General features: G+C 42.8%; 2 protein-coding genes across 2 annotated transcripts; one reads left to right on the top strand and one right to left on the bottom strand.

Annotated features, from left to right (window-relative positions):
* Positions 1-1,957: 1,957 nt before the first annotated feature.
* Positions 1,958-14,546, top strand: idh2 (isocitrate dehydrogenase (NADP(+)) 2). The gene is made up of 11 exons (XM_084364428.1): positions 1,958-2,187; positions 8,447-8,538; positions 9,038-9,203; positions 9,477-9,637; positions 9,769-9,912; positions 10,907-11,043; positions 11,301-11,452; positions 11,601-11,713; positions 11,978-12,075; positions 12,160-12,252; positions 14,133-14,546. The coding sequence occupies exons 1-11, from the start codon at positions 2,073-2,075 to the stop codon at positions 14,215-14,217; spliced, it is 1,356 nt and encodes a 451-aa protein (XP_084220554.1). The 5' UTR covers positions 1,958-2,072; the 3' UTR covers positions 14,218-14,546.
* Positions 14,547-14,588: 42 nt separating this feature from the next.
* On the bottom strand, positions 14,589-21,620 carry znf710a (zinc finger protein 710a). The gene is made up of 5 exons (XM_084365451.1): positions 21,574-21,620; positions 17,971-19,464; positions 17,062-17,253; positions 16,808-16,982; positions 14,589-16,378 (listed from the first exon to the last, which is right to left on the bottom strand). The coding sequence occupies exons 1-5, from the start codon at positions 21,616-21,618 to the stop codon at positions 16,209-16,211; spliced, it is 2,076 nt and encodes a 691-aa protein (XP_084221577.1). The 5' UTR covers positions 21,619-21,620; the 3' UTR covers positions 14,589-16,208.
* Between the last annotated feature and the right edge of the window lie 2,338 nt (positions 21,621-23,958).

The following is a 23,958-nucleotide window of genomic DNA, read 5'->3' as shown; positions in this document are numbered from 1 at the left end:
GTTTGGCACCCCTACAGTTTCAGATTGCAATTCACTTGTACCATTGTAGACACACGTTTTATGACAACATTACTTGCAATCAAAAGCAAATGAATTGGCAACTTTGCCAACAAGCTTGCCAAATATAACAAAACAAGACATAACAAGGCAGCTATTATTAGAAAGTCTGATGGCAGGAAGGCTAGGACAAAATCTGTCTTGCAGCCTTTTATTTTGCAAAGATCTCCATGACAAAAAAGCCAGTCTGAGATTAACACCACCCTCCTCTCTTGCCTCTTGCTCGGACACTTTCGTTTTTTCTTGTCTCATTTTCCACCATCAACGTCTTCAGACTCTTTGCCTCTGTCTTGATGTCAACAAGGGCTGCTGAGCCCAGTTTAGTCCCCCGTATCAAAGCTGGGGCAAGTGGGCGATGGAAAACCTGCTCGCCCAAAACTTTCACGCATGAAAAGCTCCTGTGCTCGCAGTGTAAACACCATCAATAAAGAGCTGAAGTAACACCCTTTCTGGTTTCCCTCATTTTTATTTCAGAAAAACATTGTTCAGTAGTAATAGTAGCAGCTAAAGTTAGCAGTTACTTTAGCAACAAGTGACTCCAGGTGTCTGTCCATCAGGAAATGTCTGTAAATCAGTTTAGGAGTTGAAGCAGAGCAGCTGGAAAACATCAGAGAGAAAAACACTTTGTCCTTAAAATAGGATAAACTTTCACCGACATAAGGCGAGTTGGTGCCATTGAACAGACATTAGGGCAACAACAGAGGCATTGTTTAGTCTACCAACAAAATGATTTTGAAGTTATTTTAGGTAAAATAGTTACATAATGGGTACTCAATGCACACCTAGTCAGGGTCGTAGCTACCATTGAGGACACTGAGGTCATGTCCTCGGTATTTTTTCTGGGTTTTTGATATCTTAATACATATTTTTGGTGACACTTTATAATCATTAAAATAAACAATTATATATGATCATAAAAAATGTGTTAATAGTTATTTCACTGTTTACAAGCAATGAAGGCTTTATAAACTATTTATGAGCAGTTGTTTATTGGAAAGTTGCAGCTGATGGTCATTATACTTTGTAAACTGTTTTTAAATACTGTGTAGTTAATTTATGAACATTATTTTGATGCCATTAGAGTGAGAAACTGATGTTTTTAACTTTTAAATGTTAAATGAATAAATGTTTTATGAACCATTTCATTGTTTCTGAACAGTGAAATGACTTTACTGAATCTAAAAAACTATACATTTACCAGTTATTAATGATGGTTATTATAAAGTGTTACCCATGTTCTTTTCAGCAAAGAAATTAGTTTAAATAAGTTTAATACACAAAATTGGTTATATTTGTTACTTATACCACTTTTCCACTGGTCAAAAATCCCACTTAAACCCGCTAAGATCCAGCTTTCTTGTGCAATGGGAATGTGTAAACTCTGCATTTACACCGGGTCAATTGACCCTGCAGTAGAACCGGGTTTATAATTTTGTTGGAAAAGCGGTATTATCTTTCTTCTTTTGTCTGAATTTGAGTCATCTATTGACATTATTTCCTAAGTGATTATCGGTCCTGTCAACATGCAGAGAAACGCACATGTATACCATAGTCTTCAATGTTTTCTGTATGGATGGTTGGAGTTGGGGGGCAGGGCCTCCTAAAATCCTGGCTACGGCCCTGCACCTAGTGAAAGTACTGAGGCTCAAGATGTCAGTTACTGTGTACTGTGTACTCTGAGGGAAGTAAACACAGCAGTAATGGCAGCGAGTGACCTTATCTTGGGATGACCCTGGCAGGAGTAGCTCAGGGCTGACCCTGTCCAGGACTTCCTCGGTATTTGGCGTCTGATCTTCGGATCAATCTGCTGCCGTTTAACCGCTACATCGTGTCGGTCCCTCCTCTGGGTCCGTGTGCCTCTGACGTAGCGCACAGCGTCTCCCGCCGGGGAGGGGAAGAAGGGCGGTGCTGTCGACAGCCGCGCACTATATTGCCCAGAGCCTAGGAGCGCTTTTCCCCCTCTTTGCTCCGAGTTTCGTCGAGTCTGAACCGCAAAGTGATCCGGGCCGGGAAACATGGCTGGATATTTGAAAGTCCTCAGCTCTCTTTCGAGGTCCGCCGCCGCTTTCTCCAGAAACCCCGCGGTGCTTGCGCCGGCTGCAAATATCCAGAGTGTGCCTCAGAGAAACTGTGAGTGGAGACAGATTACCGGTGTCATCCTCAGCATCATTGTGTGCAACTGTTGGCTTTAAGGCGACGGGTTTAACGTCGCTCCGGGTGCATTTTGATATTATGAGCCGAGCCAGAGAGCGACAAAACAAGCCAGCTCGAAGAAGCCGGTGGCGCCGCGCTAGCCGCAGCTATGCTAGCCAAGTTGCATCCGCTGCTAGCCAGCTGGGATGCTATTAATAGTTTTTAATGGTTTCAGGGGGGCAACGATGCTCCAAGCGCCTCCGACTGCTTTTAATGGTTGTTTTAATGCCTGGTCGAGCGCAGGTCGTCGAGTTAAAGATGAGGAGGCTGTAAACATCGAGAGATTAAGGGGCCGAGCAGCCGAGGGGACAGCTGTCTTTGTTTCCCCCCCACCATCTAAAGTTTGAGGAACAGTTGATGGAAATACGAAGATACGTGTTGACATGAATGAATGAGACGTTAGCTTGAAATTGTCTGCAGGTAACACAGATTACGACTGGGCGAGTTTACACTTAGTTGCCCCTCGAAAGACGCGACAAACGAAGGAGAAACGATGCGCCGCTAAAACTGAAAGCAGATGAATCAAAAATGAATCTTCCGTTGTTTTGGCTTTGTGTGCGGAAATGTCATCGCTCACAACCGGAGCTGAACATGAACGATTTCAGGCGAAGTCAGGTGAAATAAACTGTCCAAAATGCAAACGGGTGAGCGCCTCTTTCAGTCTTCAAGTCATTGGTAGCGACGCTGACTTGGGAAAAGTTTTCCCGAGGTCACCGCAGACGAGACTCCGTTATAGAGAGCAATGGCTGCCGCTGCCATTTGCTGCTCGCTTTGTCCTACATAATGTTTTTCCATCTGTGCTTTGCATCCAAACCTGCACATCTATTTTAACCACATCTGACTCATTGTGGCTGGTGGTATTTTGATATTGGCTCCGAGCGTCCTACAAATTAGTTTTTCATTTAAACTAGTGCCAGGGGAGCAACCCCAATCTTTTTCTTTTTATTGTCTGTGAATGGGAGCAGGGATCCAGATTCATCACGTGAGCTCTGCAGACATCCAACATTTCATACAGCAGGAATTTGAAACTATCCTCTCCAGCACTGCCATGTGGTGTTTAAACAGCAGTTGGGTCAGCTGAAGGGCACTTTGATTGAATCAACATGTCATTTGAGCTCTGTAGTGTACCCAACTGTCAGTGGTGAATGATAGTAGTTGAGGTTGCAGCACCAGGAGTACATAAAACAACTTGTGCTGTTTTTAAAAGTTTGCGGCAACTACCTTTTTAAACCCAAGTGGAAAGGTCCTACAGATCCTGCAGTATGTGTAACAATCGTTAAAACCCATTGATTGGTGTTTTATTCTGAAATGGTCATGGATAGGAAAAGCAGCATGCAAATCTTTGTGACCTAACTATGACCGAGATTGAGAACACTTTTTTTTTTTGGATCGGTCACAAGTTGCAGTTGTTTCCCTGCAATTACATGCACCCTTAACATTTCACAGCTCTCATAAATTTGGCTAGTGTGTCGTTTTTTTTTTTTAAATCTTGGCTGTGGATTTTACAAAGAGAGGTTACTTTATTTTGTATACTTTAACGCCTTGTAGTTGCTGTAGCTTCCTTTTTTCCCCAACTGTGGTTTAACAGTTCATTAACTGACCTTCTCAGAAACGTCTTCAGTGTTGCATACGGACTGGTTTGTCATTTTCTTTACATGGTGATCGCCTTTGTCTCGGTGTAGGATTAAAACTGAAGGGCTCTAAGGCTTGCCCGTCTTTGTTGAAAGTTAACCAGAGGACACACACAAAGGTTATTGGGGTCGTCTCGTCAAGGCACACATTGTTTGAGGCGGTCTTTGACTGCTTGCCACTAATGTATATTGCACAAGTTATTTTGAGCACATATTAATAGTAAAGACCTCAGCATCCAGCCCCAGAGTTCAGCTCTAAAATTAGTTGTAAGTACCTGCTGCTACAGACGGGGTATTTAAACGGCTAATACTGAAAGTTGGCACTGAAAGTTTGGTCATAATGTTAGTGTTGTTTACTTGTTCTTTCATCAGATATTTCTTGATTTTAAATCATGGTTTGTTAGTTTTATACAGATTATGTTATAGCTGTTTGAGCTGAGACAAAATTCAATAATGAGGCCTCTAAGAAGTATAATTTACCTGAATATATTTCAGTATAAAGTATTTTGATGTTGGTGTTGACGCTAAAGCATTGGTACCAAACCATTTTGAAAGGTACCCACTCCTTTTCAGTGTTTGACTTGTTTTCCATTTGCTCTTGTGTTTATCGTGTTTTAATTGGAGACTGCTCCTATCAACATACCCGTGCTAAGCTAAGGATCAAATCAGGATTTCCTGTGCAATTTTTTTTAATTCCACCATTTTATACTTGGCTGCATCTTCCTCCTGCTGACTATCTTCGTCTTAAGCTACCAGTGGGGAAAATAAAATCTCGCAGACCTCTCTCCGGTGCGTGTGCGAATGATGTGGCAGGCAGGCAGGCCCACATGACTTTGCTTCAGCTCGCCCTTCAACATCCAGTTTGTTGATACATTCAGAAGTTACGTAACCTACTCAGCTCCCTCCTGCGCTCCCCTCCCCCTGCACTGTGATAGTGGAGAGCTGTTTTAGCAGATTTAGGTTAGACCAGACAGAAATGATGCCAAGCAGTAGCTGTTAATGACTCGTCCATGATGTACTGTGGCTGAGACTGTACTGTTCCACTTTCAGATAGAGAATGATTGTTAGTCTGTTTATTTAAATGAACAAAAATTGGGTTCACCTTCTCTGCTTATGTGGCGCTTCATTTTTCCTGATCTTATTACATAATACTTAATGTATCAACGGCCAACTTATGTCATGAACATCATGCACAGTATGAGTGATAGGGGTTTGGAAAAGCCTGCTATTTGATGGACTGTTTTCTATCTATCTGGGACACTTTGACAAATAGGGCAGCAACTACAGTAATGATTATCTTCATTATTGATTAATCTGCCAGTTACTTTCACATTTTATCATTTGGTTTACACATGGTTAGAAAATGGCAAGCAATCAACAATCAAAATATTAAGTATACTGTACGATTTCACAAAGAAAAGAAGCACATCTTAACAATGTACAAACATTTGGCTTTTTTCCCCTTAAACTTACACAATTCATTGATAAATTAATCAACTATTTTTTTAGGTAGCTTTAAAGACTGTTTATCAATACAAGTTATTGATGACATGAAACTGGGGACAGTGGTTCTGTCCATTTCCTCTCGTGGAGCAACTTCAGCCATCTCTGTTGATAAATTTAAAACAAAATGATTGTCATACTTTTCTTTTACACATGATCTACTCGACAAAAGTGACATTCAATAAACAAAACTCAAGTGGTCGCTGCCACTCACATCCCATAAGACAATACTCAAAAACACAGATATTGTTTATCCACAGTTACCAAAGCTGGTGATGAAACCTGTTGAGCATTAGGTTTTTCCAAAATCAATACAAAAGCTCAACAAACCAGTAATACTGAGATTATACTTTTACTTTTGTCATTTAATTCTGTCTGTCTTTATGCTGCTAACTGGCTAACATAAAGGTCACAAGTGTCTTTGCTATGAGGTTATTTTCAGTGCGTCACGGTCACACCGTGTATCTGTACTCGGTGGGCTGCGTGTCATATTAAGAGCATGGGCTGTTTGGACAGGTGTTGCCAAGGCTTCATAATCCAAACTAGTTTCCAATAACCTATGTTGATGTTTTTAATATTGAATGAAATTAATTTAATATATGTACGTATAAAGAAATGTTGGTTGTGCAATGATTCCACCAGACAACTTATGTTTACTTGCATTATTCTAGGAAGGCTTGTAACAGTAGGGGAGAATTAACTTGGCTGGGAAATCGTCACTCGATCCTCTGCCCCTCCCCCTATACTTGGCTATTCAGTGAAATGGTCCTGCTGGCAGGACTCTCACACACTGAGCAGAATGAGAGCAGATATGATTAAGGATACTAATCTCCAGTGATCCAACTGGAAAGCAAAGAAGACACCACTCTCACAGGAGTCATTGTTGGCTTGAAAATAAGGCACACTTAAAGTTATTAAAGTTTAGGTGTGTTTTAAAAACTCTAAAAACATTCTGGATCATAGTCGTTTATTTCCTGTAATTAATATCATTATTTGTAGAGTGACACTGTTGACTGTTTACTAAGAGTAAAACCTGATCGGCCCAATGTGAGTTATAATTGGCGTTGCTTATAGGTATCCTGTGGAGTTTTTGGCAACTAGCAGTGGGATGTAAGCAGGTCCTGTCCCTTTCTTGACATCAGATTTTTGGCTATTCCCTTAATCAGCTGTCTACAGTGGTAATGCATTGGAAGCATAGCAAATGCCAAAAAATGTGAAGAGCAAGTCTGCTTAAAAAGATACTATAGTAAAAAAAATAAACTCAAGTTTGTTAGCCATGAATATTGCATTTTTAGTAAGAACACTGAAGTAAAACTGAAATTTGTTTGTTTCAAAGAAAAAGGTAATGGAAAGAACTTTTCAATTCACTGATTTATAGTAAAGTTTCTTAAAAGTTAAATAAGACAAATGTTAAACGTTACCAGATCCCAAATTGATAAGCATTCACAAAACCTAGATCTGAACTTCAGGTGCAAGGCAGGCAAATCCTCTTAGTTGAAGAGCTGCAGCCAGCAAATGTTTGGTATTCATCATCAATTATTGTAAAAAACGACGACCTTCTGTTATATATTTGGTTGAGTTGTCTACCTGCATTATCCCAAATGTTTCCAACAATTAAAGCAAAGAAATCCACAATTTTACTCATGGTAACTGTGCTTCTCATTTGGTCACCTGTCTCTGAACTTGTAGGATAGTCAGTGAGGAAGCGAGTCAGCGAATGAGACTCAACCTAACCTGAATTTAAAAACTGAATCATTACCTCGTCTGTGAACATTTGTGTCTGAGTCACATGGCATAGATTTTTATCAGCGGAATCATTTGTGATTATTCGTCCCAAACAGCCGGATTACTGTACGTTAGTCATAACCTAGCAAGCCACGGCATGCAGAGGGTGTGTACCTGTCTGTTTGCATTAAGGGCCATCGCGAAACTCAGCACTCACTAGAGAGTCTGGTTCTCTCCTTTTTTTTTTGCTTTCCTGTCTGGGAAACATTATATTCATGAAGTAAAGAACATTTCCCATTCGCTGCTGCAGTCAGGTTGATAAACATGAGTGAATATAAATCCACTTTTTGATCCCAAAAGTTTAAAAGTAATCTCTGGGCTCTCCTTCCGTTGGTAATCGGCCCCAGATCAGAGCAGAATCTGATGAGACTCCGGGTGTTTATTCCTTCAGAAGGTGTGGCGCTGCACCTGACTCTCCTCCAGAGCTGGCCGAATCTGATCAGCTGAGCAGGCTCTCTGTACACTCTGCACAAGTCTTTTGTTTTGACAGCACTGTAGTGACAGAAGTGACAAATTTACATTAAATCTAATCATTAATATGGCAATTTTTGGCAAGATGTTCTCAGTTGACCTGAAACAATTAGCCGATTTTATCTGACCATTGAGACCGTGAACAACTCGAGCATACCAATGTGTTATTTAGTCAATATGGCTATGCCGATTGGACAAATTGCTCCTCTTTAGGCGACGTATTTCAGAATAATGCAACGAGAGTAGGAAGAGGATGAGAAGCTTGTGCCAAAAAATGTCAGAATGCAGTGTTGTGTTTTAAATGGTGTAAATTGAGGATTAATATGCTTTTTCAAGCCTGGCTAGTCTACAGGGCATTAAAATAGTTGAGACGTGTAACAATTTTGATTGGGGATCGTGATTGTGATTAAATGGATCCCAATATTTTTTGGCCAGAGTGCACAACCCTAGTTCCCTAGTTTGAACTGTTGGTTTGAAGAGATTTGAAATTGTGTGGAACATTTTTTTTGACTGCTTCGTAGCCTGAATGATTTATGGAGTAAATGAGAGGATAAAAGGCAGATTAATCGATGATAGGAATGATTGTTGGATGCAGCCACAGATGTTAGCTGGCAAATATAAAGGAAACAGGAAACGGAGTCTCTGCAAATAGCCTGGATCGGGATCTTTCTCTTATTTCCCCAATCACTGTAGTTTCCTGTGTTTGATAGTTGTCCAGCAGTCATTGACCAATAAATAAGATCCCGTTTTGTTGTGAATGAAAATCTGTCCCTGCTTGAACCCCCTCTGCATGTGTGATTTGACAGATGCCGACAAACGCATCAAAGTGGCCCAGCCGGTGGTGGAGATGGACGGAGATGAGATGACCAGGATCATCTGGGAGTTCATCAAAGAGAAGGTGACAAAGTGGTGTCCAGGGGTGGAGGGGTAAAACCGCACAGACGCTGAGAGCGTTGTGAGTCTCAGAGGAGGACATGCATACGCTGTCTGACTCGCCTATTTTTATATCGCAGACCAGCACGTGGATGTGAGGGGAGGGTCATGTGGAAGATTATGTGATGCTGTGGGGGAGGGGCTTTGTGATGTTTCATTCAGTCACTGGCAGATGGCACATTGGCTCAGGGAGAAACGTGGAGATGCATGAGATTAAACATCCCTGAATGTTTCCTGACAACTGATGAGTTTGTTGTTTCAAAAGAAAAAATAGCATAATTATGCAAATCCCTTTTTGTAGTGCATTATTAAAGATGTAATAGAGATTTGTTAAGCTGATTTCTGAGGGTCTTTATTTTTTATATTGATCAACTTGAGGCCGCTACTTCAGTGTAATGTCTTGTGTTATTAATTAGTTTCAGTCTTAATATGTGTCTTGTGTGTTTTTTTGTTGCGTCCTTTAGCTCATCCTGAACAATGTTGACGTTGAGCTGAAGTATTATGACCTGGGTCTGCCGTACCGTGACCAGACTGATGACCAGGTCACCATCGACTCCGCCATTGCCACCAAGAAGTATCACGTTGCGGTTAAGTGTGCCACCATCACACCCGACGAAGCCAGAGTGGAAGGTAGGGAAACGAGTCTTGTACATTTACATGCATACACATCATTGAGGAGTTAAGATATAATATTACCTGCCCTTTGTAAAGCGGAGTGCGATATAAATAAACTCCAGACAGAACTCAAATTAAATGATTTATGAACGCATGGATGTTTTATGCAAACGCCCTTTCCTCTTCTCCTGGCAAGCGTGCTGCATTTTAATCAGCAGTGTTATAATGTAGGGTGATCAGAAAAGTTTGATTGGTCTGCGGTATTTTTCTGTCTCGGTATAATTTCAGAGTTCAGCCTGAAGAAGATGTGGAAGAGCCCCAACGGAACCATCAGGAACATCCTGGGCGGCACCGTCTTCCGTGAGCCAATCATCTGCAAGAACATTCCCAGGCTTGTTCCAGGTTGGACGCAGCCCATCACCATCGGCAGACACGCCTTTGGCGATCAGGTGAGTCTCATCTATAAATGCAGTAATTGAGTTTACAGTAACTTCATCTGTTTTGCCCGAAGAAACAACAAACTTCATTACTGATATCAGATTTCTTAGAGTTAATGAGCCTTGCTGTGTTTCTTGTACAGTACAGAGCTACAGACTTTGTTGTGGACCAGCCCGGAAAATTCAAGATTATCTTCTCACCTACTGATGGCAGTGCAGGCAAGGAATGGGAGGTGTACGACTTTCCTGCTGGCGGCTGTGGAATGGGCATGTACAACACCGATGAGGTGAGTGTATATTTTAAAATGACTTTTTAAAGGTTAAGGCAATAAACGTAGAGCTCTGTGCTATACAAAAGTATTGAGGGATGATTGTGTCCTCAAAGGCACTCTCTGTATAAAACCATGAGAGTGAGATGCTTGTTGTCTGTATGCAGTGAAATTGTTGTAGGTGTAAGCTTCAGAAAGTGTGTGGGATGTTTTCCTTTAGTATTTATAGCTTAAAACATAGTCATCACTGAGAGGAGTACAAGATAATCAAACGTTTATAATTCTTGGCAGTATGTTTCGAAATTTTCATGCATGTTTCAAAATGACAAGTTGCGTACTTAGATTATCTGAAACCTTAGCAACTACGTTCAAACCCAGAGAAATCTGTAATTTTGTGCAGGGTAACGGTGCCTTTTAATTTGGTCGCCTGTTGCTATATACTGACTTACTGAGGAAGGAAGTCAGCAAGCGTAACTTGTAACCAGTAACGTGACTCAAGGGTTTGTTCAACTATTGACTGAATCACATAGTTAGATTTTCATCTGCAGTGGTTGTTGTTGTTTAACACTGAAGACAACAACTTCCTTGATGCCACAGTACTTTTTTTAATGTTTTAATTGAAACACCCCGAGCAGCAGAAAACACATACAGTGCATTTAAACTCATCAAACTTTTGTATTTATGCAGTCATCTTTAATCTTACTGTGGGATTACAAACCATAAACTTTGTATTTTATAACTTTATTCACACCTAAAGATAACCTGATGGTGCTCTTATGTTCTGCCAAAGGCCCTTTGTAAAACTGCCTCAACAGTCATTACAGTACGCTCTTCTTGTCAACCTGCTCTGCTACTGTTTTGTTTGCCTTCATCAGCACGGTCTGTTTGATTTAACAACATCAGAGGTCACAGTAGATGACTTTCAACTCGTCAAGGGGAAGGTTGTTAACCTCTGTACTACTGATAAAATGCTACAGCAGTCATGAACTGTTTGTGTTTCTCCTCCCAACAGTCTATCACAGGCTTTGCACACAGCTGCTTCCAGTATGCTATCGGCAAGAAGTGGCCCCTGTACATGAGCACAAAGAACACCATTCTTAAAGCCTATGATGGCAGATTCAAAGACATCTTCGAGGAGATCTTCCAGAAGTGAGTCTGTCTTTGTGTTTTGATTTTCAGTTTTTTATTCATGGATACACGCAGATTTGAATCATCTTTTTTACTCTGTCATTGGTAAAATGGGGGGGGAAAGGAAGAAATTCTCAACTATGTTCAAAAGAATCTCAAATTAAAGCAATATTACATAAGAAGTAAGCTTTTTTTCACCGAAATATTGTAGAAAAAGGTAAAAATACAAAAAAATAATCAAAAGTGCTTTAGTTTTGTTATGTTTGTGCTTCCTTCAGGCACTACAAGCCTGAGTTTGACAAACTGAAGATCTGGTATGAGCACAGGCTTATTGACGATATGGTCGCACAAGTGCTGAAGTCTTCTGGAGCCTTTGTGTGGGCTTGCAAGAACTACGACGGAGATGTTCAGTCTGATATCCTCGCACAGGGTGAGATATTTGGAGAGCAACATGACTACCACTTCCTGGGAAATTATGTAACGAAATACTTAAAGCTATAAGCATTTGGGCTGCATGCTGGTTTTGTGCAGATGTGGGTTGCTTTAAGAAGAATTGTGCATTATGTTTCCTCTTTTAGGTTTTGGCTCTCTGGGATTGATGACATCAGTTCTCGTGTGTCCTGACGGCAAGACTATTGAGGCTGAGGCCGCCCACGGCACTGTGACCAGGCACTATCGCGAGCACCAGAAGGTTAGTAACCGTCTTTATCCATCTTAGGGAAACATTTCAACCGGGCAATGAAACAGAAAATGAATAAAGGCCAAATTTATGGCCTTGCAAACAGACTGTGTTATCTGTGGAGTTATACTGCCATCATGTGGTGAGAATGGGAAGTCCTCCTCAGATGCTCAAAAGTAGTAAATAAGATTTACATTCATAATAAATAAAAACAACCCTTTTATATTACTGTGTAATAGTTAAAAACACTTACATATTTCTCAACTCTGCTCTCAGGGAAGGCCGACCAGCACCAACCCCATCGCCAGCATTTTCGCCTGGACCAGAGGCCTGGAGCATCGTGGCAAACTTGATGGCAACCCCGACCTCATTAGGTAAGAGATGTGTTAAATTTGTCGGAAGTCTTCTGGCCCTGCGATGAAACATGCCAGCTCTAAATGTCTTTTGTTGATCTGCAGGTTCTCCCAGATTCTGGAGAGGGTGTGTGTCGAGACTGTTGAGAGCGGCGTTATGACCAAGGACCTCGCAGGCTGCATCCACGGCCTGCCCAAGTAAGTTCATCTCTTGCTTAATACTTTTTTTACAAAATAGCGGTGATGTCTCTGTCTATGGACATGGTGGTAAACATTAGATAAACCTAGCTTTTGCTCTTAGTTGTAGATTGGTCTCCAGGCAGGGATCTTTGTCCACTTGATGACAGCACACGCTTTACATATTCACTTTGAAATAAACAATTGCTTAATAAATGCTGTATAAAGTATTTTTCTTGTTTGTTAACAGTGAAATAAATATTAACTTACATTTAATTGACTTTAAATTTACCATTTATTTAACATGGGTATTATGAAGTTTTAGCCGGTAACATAAACATGCGTTTCCTTGGAGGCTTTCAAAGGTATAAGGAAGGTTTCAGCCCAGTGAACACTAAAAATAAAGAGTGAAAAGCTCTTATCTGTGCGACATCGCACCTAAAATATGTAGAAAAACAGACATCAGTGTGTCTGTTATGTTTACAAGTCTCCTTATTGCAAAAGACATCCATGTCATTTTAAAGTATAATTATAATAAAAAATGTTTTGGATCAAAAGGATCAGGAGCTCATTGAAGACGCATCATACGGTTAATGTAATCCTGGAGTGCAGCCAAGACCAGATAAACAATTAGTCTGCAACTATCTTATTTATGAATTAATTATTCAAATGTTGTTTTTTTAAGCAAAATGACAAACATACGACAGTTTCAGCATCTCAATTGTGAGGATTTGCTGCTCTTCTCTGTTCTATAGCTATGAGCTGTGACAAAGTCTGACAGCCATTTTTCACAATTTTAGCAACCAAACAATTTGTGAAAAATAATCTACAGATTAATCAATCACACACAAACTCATTAGTTGCAGCCCATATTTGAAGTATGTATCCATTTAGTCCACGGCACATCTTAGTGTTTTGGGACATTAAGCCTGTAATGGCACCCGAGAACGAATGTTTGGTGCTTTCACTCGCAGAATTCCTTCGTTTAACTATGAATGAAAATATTCCCTTTGATTAAACACCACCATCAGTCTGAAACAATGACATAAAACAGGGTGGTATTTACCCCGACTCCGACCTGCGAGCTTGTAATACAGGTTGGTAATCCGAAACTTGTCCCGAGCGTGACCTCGTCTTGTTTTTAGCTGACAGGAGTTTAAGCAACAATGATCTTTAAGCCTATATGGTGTAAGGTTCGAAGAGCCTCGATGTAACGTTTTTGTTCCATTTTGTTTGTCAGCAGGATATCTTTAGAACGTATAAACAGATTGCACTGAAGTTTGGTCGAAAGTTAGGCTGTGGTCCAAGAAGAAAATGGATTGATCTTGGATCAAAATCAAAATGTAGTTTCAGGAGACTTTTTTAAATGGATCTTGAACATCGTTAAATATTAATCAAGGGTCATTCTTTGCTCATTTCTGATGAACAAATTTACATGAATGATGAAGACCAATCGCACGTATTGATCCAGGTACAACTGAAACATTTACTTTTTATCAAACCCTCGCATAAGGGTTGTGTCGTCCTGGTTTGTTCACCAGCTTCTTTCTGCACATGACTGGCATATGCACAACATTAGCTTTTAGCATAATTTTCTCTTCTGCGAGCATTAACAAGCATTGATTTTCCTTTTTAAAGCATTTTTTTTTTTTTTTAAATCCATTAAGCAGGGCAGGAAGGCAGCCATTTTTTAAATGATACAACTGTCGTGCTGTGTTTTAAAGAGGCATATATCATGATTCTTGCTCAGTTATAATTATGATGGTGTTATTAACCAACAACCTCATTTAATGCAAAACCCTAATTATAACGCAATGAAGCTTTCTGGTTGTACTGCTACAGTTTTGTTTCCTAAAGTACGCTATTGAATTTTCTGATCTCGTCTCATCTCGTCTCCTCAGTTGCAAGCTGAACGAGCACTATGTCAATACTACGGACTTCCTCGACGCCATCAAGACAAATCTGGATAAAGCCCTCGGCAAGTGAAGGACTTGAAAAGAATATAGTTAGCCTGGAGAAGGCGAGTCTGATCATCTGTTTTTGTACCTCATTTTTAACTTAAAAAGGTCAATAAATCCACTCTCACCTGAAGTAAAACAACGTACTGTCTGTAGCATTATGTAGTATTCTATAAGGTTGTTATTAAATGGTCGACAGCTGTCCTTACACCCGATGCCTCCCTAACTGTCTGTCCCATTCTTCGCAAGGTTTTATTTTTGTAATGTGAAGTACTGTATTCAATACTGTGTAATGCCTTGGGCAGGACTGAAGCCTATGTCAAACATATTTGCCAATAAATCACTTGTTTGACCCACTACCTGTAGTTTCTGTTGTTTTAAAACACACAAACCTTTTTAAAGGTAAATAAATTTATTATTTTACAGTATTGTCTGGTACACAACATTGTACATACATCTCTATCCACATTATCTCCACACTAAAGTCTAATACAGAAAGCCATTTAAGCTGAACATCTTCCCCTTCGTATCATCACTAAAACAGTGATGGAATGAACACAGAAGCTGAAAAACTCACAAAATTGAGCATTTTTTTTATTTTAAATGCACTATATCAACATTGCAAATGGATACCTTGTTTGCAGGTTACGAGTTTGAAAAGCTAAGCACTGGGAAACTGAATATATTGAGCATTTCCCAAATCATTTTCCACAAGGTCCACGGCCCTGTCACATGTTGGGAGGTTGTCGTTCATCACTTGAGACCAGTGTACAGCATGATGGATGGCATGCTCTCGCAGACACACTGGGGCACTTAATATTTCTGTCCGAGTTTTTTGGGACAATTCTTGTTGAGATTCATCCATTTTAAAAAAACAACAACATAAAAAAAAAACTGCAAAATGAATGCAGGGTTTGCATTGCTATTGAAAAATGCTGCAGTCTTGTCTCTTGAAGGCCTGGATGGAAGGGGGAAATGGCGAGGTTTGTTAAAAGAGAAGCTGTACCACAGTCTGTTCTCCGTGGTAATCTTTTGAAGAGATCTACAGATGGGTGGGAGGGGAACCTGAATGTAATTTCATGAGGTCTGCGATTGGACCCCAAGAAATCCAATGTCCCTTTCCAGCAAGGAAAAGAGACTTACAGTGCCTGTCGCTGCAAAGGTTTGATCCAATTCTTTGGTAAAGGGGGTCCTACCATTGTTATGATTTTCTTTCATTAGCGTCTTAAAACATTCCACAGAAACAATTACATTCATAGACTAGAGATCAATACAGGGTGATGCGTGTTAATGCAGAAAACCTAAAAAGTAGACACAGTGGTCGTCAGTGCGACGCACTGATTACGGTACCAGCCAACATACAAGAGGACTGATGCATTCTGTACAATAATATACAATAAAACACGGAATTTAACTTATTTTGCAGACCTCAAATGTAATTCATCACAGTATAAATCAGAGTGAATCATTAACCTCTGCAACTTGATAAGCTTTGGCAAGTGAAATGAACAGTTAACACTTGTTCCCTTCTGTAACCCTTCACATTGGCGTGCCCCAGCAGACTGAGAGAGACCGGGATTGTCTGAATGAGTAAGTGCAGTATAACATCACCGTATGCTTTTATGCTTGTAGCTTAAAATGTGCTTTGTAAATCGGGCTCAGATGATGTTCCTGGAGTTAAGCAGCTGACAACATATTATACCTATTTATATAGATTTATTTTTTTCCCCCTAAATGTCAGTCCATTTTTCTCAAATATAATATATTTACTCAGTAGATGTGCTGTGATTTAGAGATGAAAAATATTTAATAAGGTAAAAAGTATACATTTTCCAAATTTTGTAGTATTACGAGTGATTCCAGTGCATATGAGTGTGCAGTTTGCCGGCTTTCTTCTCACCCTTGAAGAATGACCCGAGCACTATGCCTGTAACAGCAAAAAAACAAAACAAACGAGAAAAAAAAATCCCGTTTTCATTAGTTCACACTTATTTTTCAATTTGGGGTCATTTTAAAGATTCATGCGGTGCTGAAGCGCCCCGTGCCCTTCCCATAGGTGCTATAATACTCCATTTGAGAGAGTTTAGCAATGTCTGGCGTGTTGTTGTTATTAGCCCGGTTCTCTCGCTCGCTGAATTCAAAGCTCTCCTCCTCGTAGTCCTCCTGGCCTTCTGTGTCCGGGGGAGGCTCTGAAGAAGGAAACAAAGACACAAATATGATCACACTCTGTCCTCAATAACACACACACACACACACACAGAGCTCGTCCTAAAGACACATGGCCTCATTGAGGACAGCCAGTAGATTGCCTCTCCTCCCCTGCCTCAGTATCAGTCTCTACTGATAGAGACAGGCATGTCTAATCCAGGCACTGCTATATTTACTAAACACACACAGGGAGGGAGTGACAGAGAAACATCAAAACACTTGGCCACTAGATTACAGTACATGCTGAGTCAAAGTGCATTAGGGACAGACTGAGTGACAATAATGCGACATGAAGCCCACTGAGGAAATTTGCCACACATGATGCATCAACAAACTCAAAATGTCATCAAGCAGTTTCATCTATTTCAAAGCAGAGAGCGTAATTAAGGATAATGGATGGAGCTATTCACCATGTCCGTCTATTGAGGTGTCCATGATGCCGTGTTTGACCTTCATGTGCCGGCTGAGGTTGCCCTTCAGGTTGAACTTGCTGGTGCAGTAAGGGCACTTGAAGGGCTTGCTGCCGGCGTGGAGGTGCATGTGGCCGAGGAGGTTGTACATTCTGTTGAACGACTTTCCGCACACCTGACAGAGAAGAGCACAATAGTCAGAATCCATCACGGCAGGAACAAGTTTGTCTTGAAGTCAAACTTCCTTCACTCACCTTGCATTTGAAAGGCTTGACCGGCAGGTGGACAATCATGTGCGTTTTGAGCGTCTGCTTCTGGACGAAGGTCTTGAAGCAGACGTGGCACTGGAAGGGCCTCACGCTGGCGTGGATCAACATGTGTCTCTTCAGGTTGGCAGACAAGGTGAACTCTCTGGAGCAGACGTCACACTTGAATTCTTTCATGCCCTGGGGAGACAAAAAGTGTTTGGGCCTTTTAATTAATTTGGCTAAATATATAGTTGAGAGGAAAATAAATAATGAGTCACAGGAAGAAAACACACAAGACGCTTATGTGTGTGAGCAACTGCTTTCTGGCGTTTGCTCCAACTCATGTAGACTGCATTAGCCCCCCCAAGTGTTGAGAGACGGGCTGGAAAAAGTCTTAACAATGGGAAGAATAAACTTTTTTTTTTCTGGCTTCAACATTTATTTAACTTTTATTTTAATATTTAACAAAAGCAAATGTCATGAAAAGAAATGCTTTTCCCCTATAGAATGGAACAGACTGTATAATGGAGAGGAAGACCAGAGTGATTCATCAGACACAAAGGGAAGTAGCTCGGCGAACGACACACAACACAAAACACATGCAAGTGGGGGGTTGAGCCACACAAAAAAAAACTCAAGGCCTTTGAAGACTGTGTTTACAAAGCAACTGGTTTTGGAGAAAAGGCTGTGTTGGAAGAGTGCAACATACTTTTTCTGTGAGGACTCAAAAAGAGGACTGAGCGAGTGAAGCTAGAACACTTCCCCTCCTCTCCAAGTGCGACATTTTTATATTTTAAATAAAGGTTTGGTCATTTTATGTGGTTGCATAAGGCCAGCCTCAACACATAAACTGGTAGACAAAGGCACATCATTGTGTTTCAGTACCTTAGGTGCAAGTGTGTGCGCAGCCAGTACCTTGTGAGTGAGGGCGTGCTGTCGGAGGTGGTGGATCTGGACAAACTCCATGCCGCACTCGGGGCAAACGTAGGGCCGCACGTTCTGGTGTTTCATCAGGTGGTTCTGCAGCTGGCTGCGGTAAGCGAAGGACTTGTGGCACTCTGTGCACTGATACGTGGTTGGGCCTTGGTGACTGGTCAGGTGGCGCTTCAGGTGTGCGTAAGTTGGGAACTCAAGACCACACTGGGTGCAGACGTGGCACTGACCGTTCTCGTGTTTGTTCTCGTGGGTCCTCAGCTCGCTAGGGTAGGCGAAGCCACGGCCGCAGAAGCGGCAGCTGTAGGGCTTGACGTCCGAATGCTGCAACATGTGCCTCTTCAGGTGGCTGGTCTGCGTGAAGGCCTTTTCACAAACGGTGCACTTGTGAGGTCTGGTTCCCTGGTGGGTGAGCAGATGAGTCTGGAGGTGGCTCGGCTGCTTGAAGAGCTTTCCACAGTGTAGACATTCATGGGGTTTAATTCCATTATGGCCTAGAATATGAGTGACGAGGTTGTATTTGGATGTGTACGACTTCTCACACATGCGGCACTTCCAGCGTTTCAGACCCTCTCCCACATCTACGCAGTACGACTCATCGATCTGTACGTTGATGTCCAGACGGTCGATCTGCATCCGCCTGGCGAGGCCCTCTGGGTCTGACCACAGCATGGCCTGGTTGTTCTCCTCGTACTCTCCTGGCAGCGCCATGTCAGCAGACTCATAGGCCACCTCATTGGACTCATAATAGCGGCTCTCCAGAGGACTGCCAGTCTCTCCACTGGTCTTGAGGTTTAGTGCCTCTTCCTCTTCTTCTTCCTCCACCACCAACTCCTCTTCCTTTCTCTCTCTTCCTCTTCCAGCGTTTTCTTCTTGTTCCTGTTCTGCTTGTCCGTCTTTTTGTGGCCTGGAAGTTTCTCTCACACATGACGGACAGTTTCCGCAGGCCTGCTCCTCTTTCAGAGAACCTTGTCGGGTGACTGGATCCTCTGACTTGCCAGGACTACGCCTGCTGTCCATGTGAATGCAGGAAGGAGGGGTATCAGACTCAAGCTGTTCACCTTTAACCTGAGCATGTGGACTTGATACTTTGTGTGGGTGACCCTGTAATTCTCCGTCACTCCTAGGCCTCTTGGTCCTCCCACGAGGCCCGGGCCGTCTTCTTTCGCTGCAGTGAGGCTGCGGCTCCGGCTCCCCTGCAGGCTCAGCCAGGTAGTCCCCGTTGGCCCCTATTAACTGGTCAGCGTACTCATACTCCATCGCCTCAGGTGGAGGAGGGGGGCACTCTCTGGGCTCCCCCGTGTAGAAGCCATTAGGAGCAATGGTGGCCCCGAAGATTTCATTCTGGGAGATGAGTCCAAGAACAGCCGCCTGAGCTAGAGATAGCACCACCACCGGCTCCGTCTGCGTGCCCACATCCACTTGGCCCTCAGTCATCTTGGGGAAGGTCCGCACCAAGCGGCTACTCTCCTCCTCCTTGGAAAAAAACACATAAAACATACAACACAAGTTTAAAAATGAGCTAGTAGAAATCAAAGGTCCCGTTGTGTTTTTGTTAAATATTCAGTTCTGTTGTTACAAACTGTTCCTTGCACAATGTTTCCTCAAATAAACTCATTGTACCCTGATGACATCAGTAACCTTCCTATTAATACAAACAAAAGGTTTTGTTGAAATTATCATATCATTTAATTTTTAAGATTCGTTGTTTCAGACTGACACCGTGAGCAATACATGTCGTCCTTTCCCAGAACTTGAGGTAAGTGTAAAGATAATGTTTTTAAGGCTTTACTCTGTTAAAGCCGCGTTCGGACTACGCCTTGTTTCTTCACTCTGATTCCACAGAACATTCGATTGAGGAGATAAGGCAGATCTGTGTTAGCACCCCGCTTCCTTCCTTGACAGGCTTTACAATAATAAAGAACACAACAAGGGATGCAGGTCCAGCCAGGAAGTTGACTTCCGTGGACTGTCCTCAGTACTTCCTGTGGGGTCCCGGGGCAGCCTGGCTGACCAAAGTCGGCTCATCACTGGAGCTATCTGTCCCATTCATGAGGAGCGAAGCGCCTCAGCTCTACACTCGCCGTAGCCGACTTCATAATGTCTGCCACACCGGGCTTCCTTAACAAGATGATGTATGCCGCCAGGCAGTCTCATATCCATAACAGACATTCGATTGAGCTTCCAGCTCATTCTGTATTCCAGACCGATGCATACGGCTCGCTGACATAATTGTATGGTTCAGAAGTGTTTCAGACCCACATGCACATGTTTACCTTGCCACCTGTAAAAGTGGAACAGATGAAATTGAGGTTTGACCAAAACTGGCTATCCGTGGTAAAGAGAAGCGAGTATTGTGAGCCACTGGTTTCAGATGATTTCTCAATATGAATCTGAGTGCTTGGAAATGTATAGAGAGACGCTCTGACCCTTACTTTCCTGCCAGACTACACACAAGTCTCCACTGTGTGCCATACACGCCGGTAAGAGCTGCTTCCTTTCCTTACACAATACTGAGAGAAAAGAAAAGAGTGGATGGAGGAAAGGGAAAAAAAAAAGAAAGAAGAGGAGATAGTGCAGGAATAAAGGTGTGTGTATGTGCATGTGTGTGTGAGAGTGTGTGTTGGTAGAGGGGAGTAGACCTGGATGCCCTGATAACCACGTCATTTATAATTACTGCTTTTAAAGTAGTCAGACAGAGACAGACTGTGTGTTTGTGAGAAAGAAAAGGAAAGAGACTGGGTGTGTGTTTGAAAGCATGTGTGTGTGTATGTGTGTGTGTGTGTGTTTGAGAGAAAAGAGAGGGAGGGAGGTATGGAGAGAAGGAGAAAGAGCTGTGGGCGGGGGAGGAGTGGAGGGAGGGAGGGAGGGAGACGGAGACAGAAATGAGATGGAGGGGCTGAAAGATAAAGAAAGAGGGGAGGAGAGGGAGGGGAGGGAAGGGGAACGAGAGATTGAGTGAGCATGTGAGAGGAGGGAAGAGAGAAAGGAAAAGGAGAGGGAGGGGGTGTGCGGAGGGGGGGGGGGGAGTGGAGAGACACAGAGAGACAGAGTGAGTGAGTGAGTGAGAGAGAAAGAGGGGAAGGAGGGAGGGAGGGAGAGGAGAGGAGGGGAGGAGGAGGGGGGGGGGAGCCGGAGAGAGAAGAAAAAGCACAGCAAAATGAAAGGCTGACAAAATGAAAGAGAAAAAGACAAATGACAAGGAGACAGAAGGTAGGGTAGTAATTGCAAGAGTCCGTACTTTCACATTTTAAAGTTGCATCTGAAAGACACCTAAGGACAAACAATTAAGGCAGCAGCGGAGACAGAAACACAACTCTTCTTTAAAAAAAAAAAAAAAGAAGATGTTCCCACTGCGGTATATGAATGTGAAAAAGTAATCTCCCTTCCCCTCACACACACTCACTCACTCAAACACACACACTCACACAGACAAGAGTGTAAATACCTCACTAACAAACTGCAAAACAACTAACCACAACACACCCACCCCACCCCCCTCCTTTGCCCGACCCCCCCCACCCCCGCCCCCCCTCTTCTTAAGCAGCAGCAACCTCTTCCTCCATCTGGAGCTCACAAACTCACCACATTGTTCCTGGAGTGATGTTTGAGGTGTTTCAGGGATCTCATCCTTCAGGAGAAATGAGTGGAGTAAAAAAATCCACCTCCTATTTATATCTGTGGGAGAGTGGGGCGGTCCCACGGCTCATCCTCCTCCTACTGTTGCTGTTATCAGAACTGACTGTGCCTGGCCCCCCCTCCCTCACTCCCTCCCCTCCACCAGCCCTCCACCCCACACACACACACACACACACACACACACACACACACACACACACAGACACACACACACAGCATCACCCCATTTCTTTCTCTTCCTCCCACCCTCTCCTTCCCATCTCACTTCTCTTTCTCTCCTCTTTTCTCTTACAAACACACTCACACACACACACTCACACACACACACACACACACACACATCTTATCTCCCTTTCTCACTACATACAATTCAGCATGACCCTTCAACACACATTTCTCTTTAAGGCTCACAGAGACACAAGCTCTATCTTCTCTTGATCACACTTTATACTTTGCATTTCCTTTTTTTTTTTCTTCTTCATGAGCGCGCGCTCAAACGCACAGACAATTATAACATCTAATCAGTAGTTCCTCTCGTACATATACGTGTGAATCCACGCACGCGAAAGCCTGTTTGTATATATATTTGTGTATATGTATGTATGTATGCAGGCACACACAGAGGCACGTACACACTTTTCACAACACGCACAAACACTCTGAGAGACTATGGGTGGAGGTGCGTCTGTCAGTAGCAAAAACAGTCAGACAGATAATGTCTGAGAAATGCTAAAATTTCAACTTTCCAGAGACCGTGGTAGTTTTCTGCTATTATTTCTAGATTCAAACTAATTAACTATTGAGACAGCCTGAAGTATACTGTCTGAGAAATTCAGAAGGAAAAAAAAAAAAAAAAAATGAGTGACAAAAGAAAAGAGAAGGAGAAAGAAAGGAGAGAAAAGCAGTTAGGAAAGAGAGGGAGGGAGGGAGACAGACGTGGGGGAGAAAGAATAAGGAAGAAAGAAGCATAGGGAGGGGGAGTGAAGCTGAGTGGAGGAAGAGGAGGAGGGAGGGAGGGAGGGGGGGTGAGAGAGAGACAGAAAGAAAAAGGGAGAGAGGAAAGAGAGCCGGGGTGGGGGAGGGAAGAAGAGAATGCAGCAAAAAGGAGGAAGAAGGGAAAGGAGGGGGAGGTGGGGGGGTGGAGGTTGGAGAGCTGAGGCATAAGAAAGGATGTGGCAAAAGAAAGAGAAAGAAAGAATAAAAGAGAGAGAAAAGAAAGAGGGGAGGGGGAGTGGTGGTAGTGGTGGTGGTGGTGGTGGTGGAGGGGGGTGGGGATGGGAAGAGAGATAGAGGGAGGTTTGAAAGAAAATGCAGTGAAAGAGAAGAGCATGGGGGGGTGGAGGGCTGGAGGAGGAAAGAAGGAGAGAGAAAAAGAGAGAAGAAAAAAAGGGGGATGGTGGAGTGTGAAAATAAAAAAGAAGAGTCCATCAGCAAGAGAAAAGAGAAAGGAGGAGGAGAAGGAGGAGGAGGAGGAGGAGGGTGGGTGGGGGGGGGGTGCAGAATGAAGGAGAGGAGGAGGAGGAGGAGGAGGTGGGGGGGAGTGGTGGTGGTGGTGGTGGTGGTGGTGGAGGGGGGTGAGAGCAAAGGGAATGGAGAGAGGAAAGGAGATAGAGAGACGGAGAGAGTGAAGAAAAGGAAAAACAGCAAGGGAAGACATTAACTATTGAACTTCCAGATTTCTTTCAGGCTGTGTTGAGAAACAGTGCGGCAGAGTACCTGCGGGCTAAGTACAGGTTGTGTGCTTAAGTAGTCGGCACTGAAGATGATCCTGATAATTAGACAGGTATTATACCAGAGCTTACCTTACCTTTTAACTAGTAAACACACGGGGGGGAAATGAGTGGAGAGGGAATAAGGAGGAAAAAAGAAAAAAAAGTGCATTTAAGAAAATGTATGTATAGGTGCAGGCGAGCGTGACAAACACTGTGTGGACACATGCCAATTGTGACTGTAGGGCTGAGGACTGTGCATAAACATTTCCTACTAAATAACAGGAAAGGGCAAACCTTGAAAACCTTGATCAATCATCAGCGGCTGGGAGTGCTGCGAGAATGAGAAAGATAGAGAGAAAGGGGAGCGGAGGGGGGGTGGGAGAGGAGGGAGGGAGAGATAGGGAATGAGAGTGAGCGCGAGGGAGGCAGGCAGGGAGGGAGGGAGGGAGGGAGACGGAGGGGGGATAGAGAAAGAGAAAGAGATTGAGTGAGGGTGTGAGTGAGGGGGAGAGATAGCAGGAAGTCGAGGGAGAGAATGGGAGAGAAAATAGAAGGAGAGCAAGGGAAGAAACAAAGAGATAAGAGGCTGAAAGACAAAGAAACCACATGGAAGAAACAA

The sequence above is a fragment of the Pagrus pagrus genome (assembly GCF_965226575.1).
Source record: "Pagrus pagrus genome assembly, chromosome: 10".
NCBI lineage: Eukaryota > Metazoa > Chordata > Actinopteri > Spariformes > Sparidae > Pagrus > Pagrus pagrus.
Note: the sequence above shows the minus strand (reverse complement) of the source record. Positions and strands in the feature narration are given on the sequence as shown.

What these genes read in the sequence shown, in the direction of transcription:
- idh2 (XM_084364428.1), top strand. Translation starts at nt 2,073, where the DNA reads ATGGCTGGATATTTGAAAGTCCTCAGCTCTCTTTCGAGGTCCGCCGCC. An exon ending in GGGAGTTCATCAAAGAGAAG is followed by an intron (nt 8,539 to 9,037) that starts GTGACAAAGTGG and finishes TGCGTCCTTTAG; the next exon opens with CTCATCCTGAACAATGTTGA. An exon ending in GGCAACCCCGACCTCATTAG is followed by an intron (nt 12,076 to 12,159) that starts GTAAGAGATGTG and finishes GTTGATCTGCAG; the next exon opens with GTTCTCCCAGATTCTGGAGA.
- znf710a (XM_084365451.1), bottom strand. Translation starts at nt 21,618, where the DNA reads ATGAGATCCCTGAAACACCTCAAACATCACTCCAGGAACAATGTG. An exon ending in ATCACTCCAGGAACAATGTG is followed by an intron (nt 19,465 to 21,573) that starts GTGAGTTTGTGA and finishes TTTTTTTCCAAG; the next exon opens with GAGGAGGAGAGTAGCCGCTT. An exon ending in CACCTCAATAGACGGACATG is followed by an intron (nt 16,379 to 16,807) that starts GTGAATAGCTCC and finishes TTCCTTCTTCAG; the next exon opens with AGCCTCCCCCGGACACAGAA.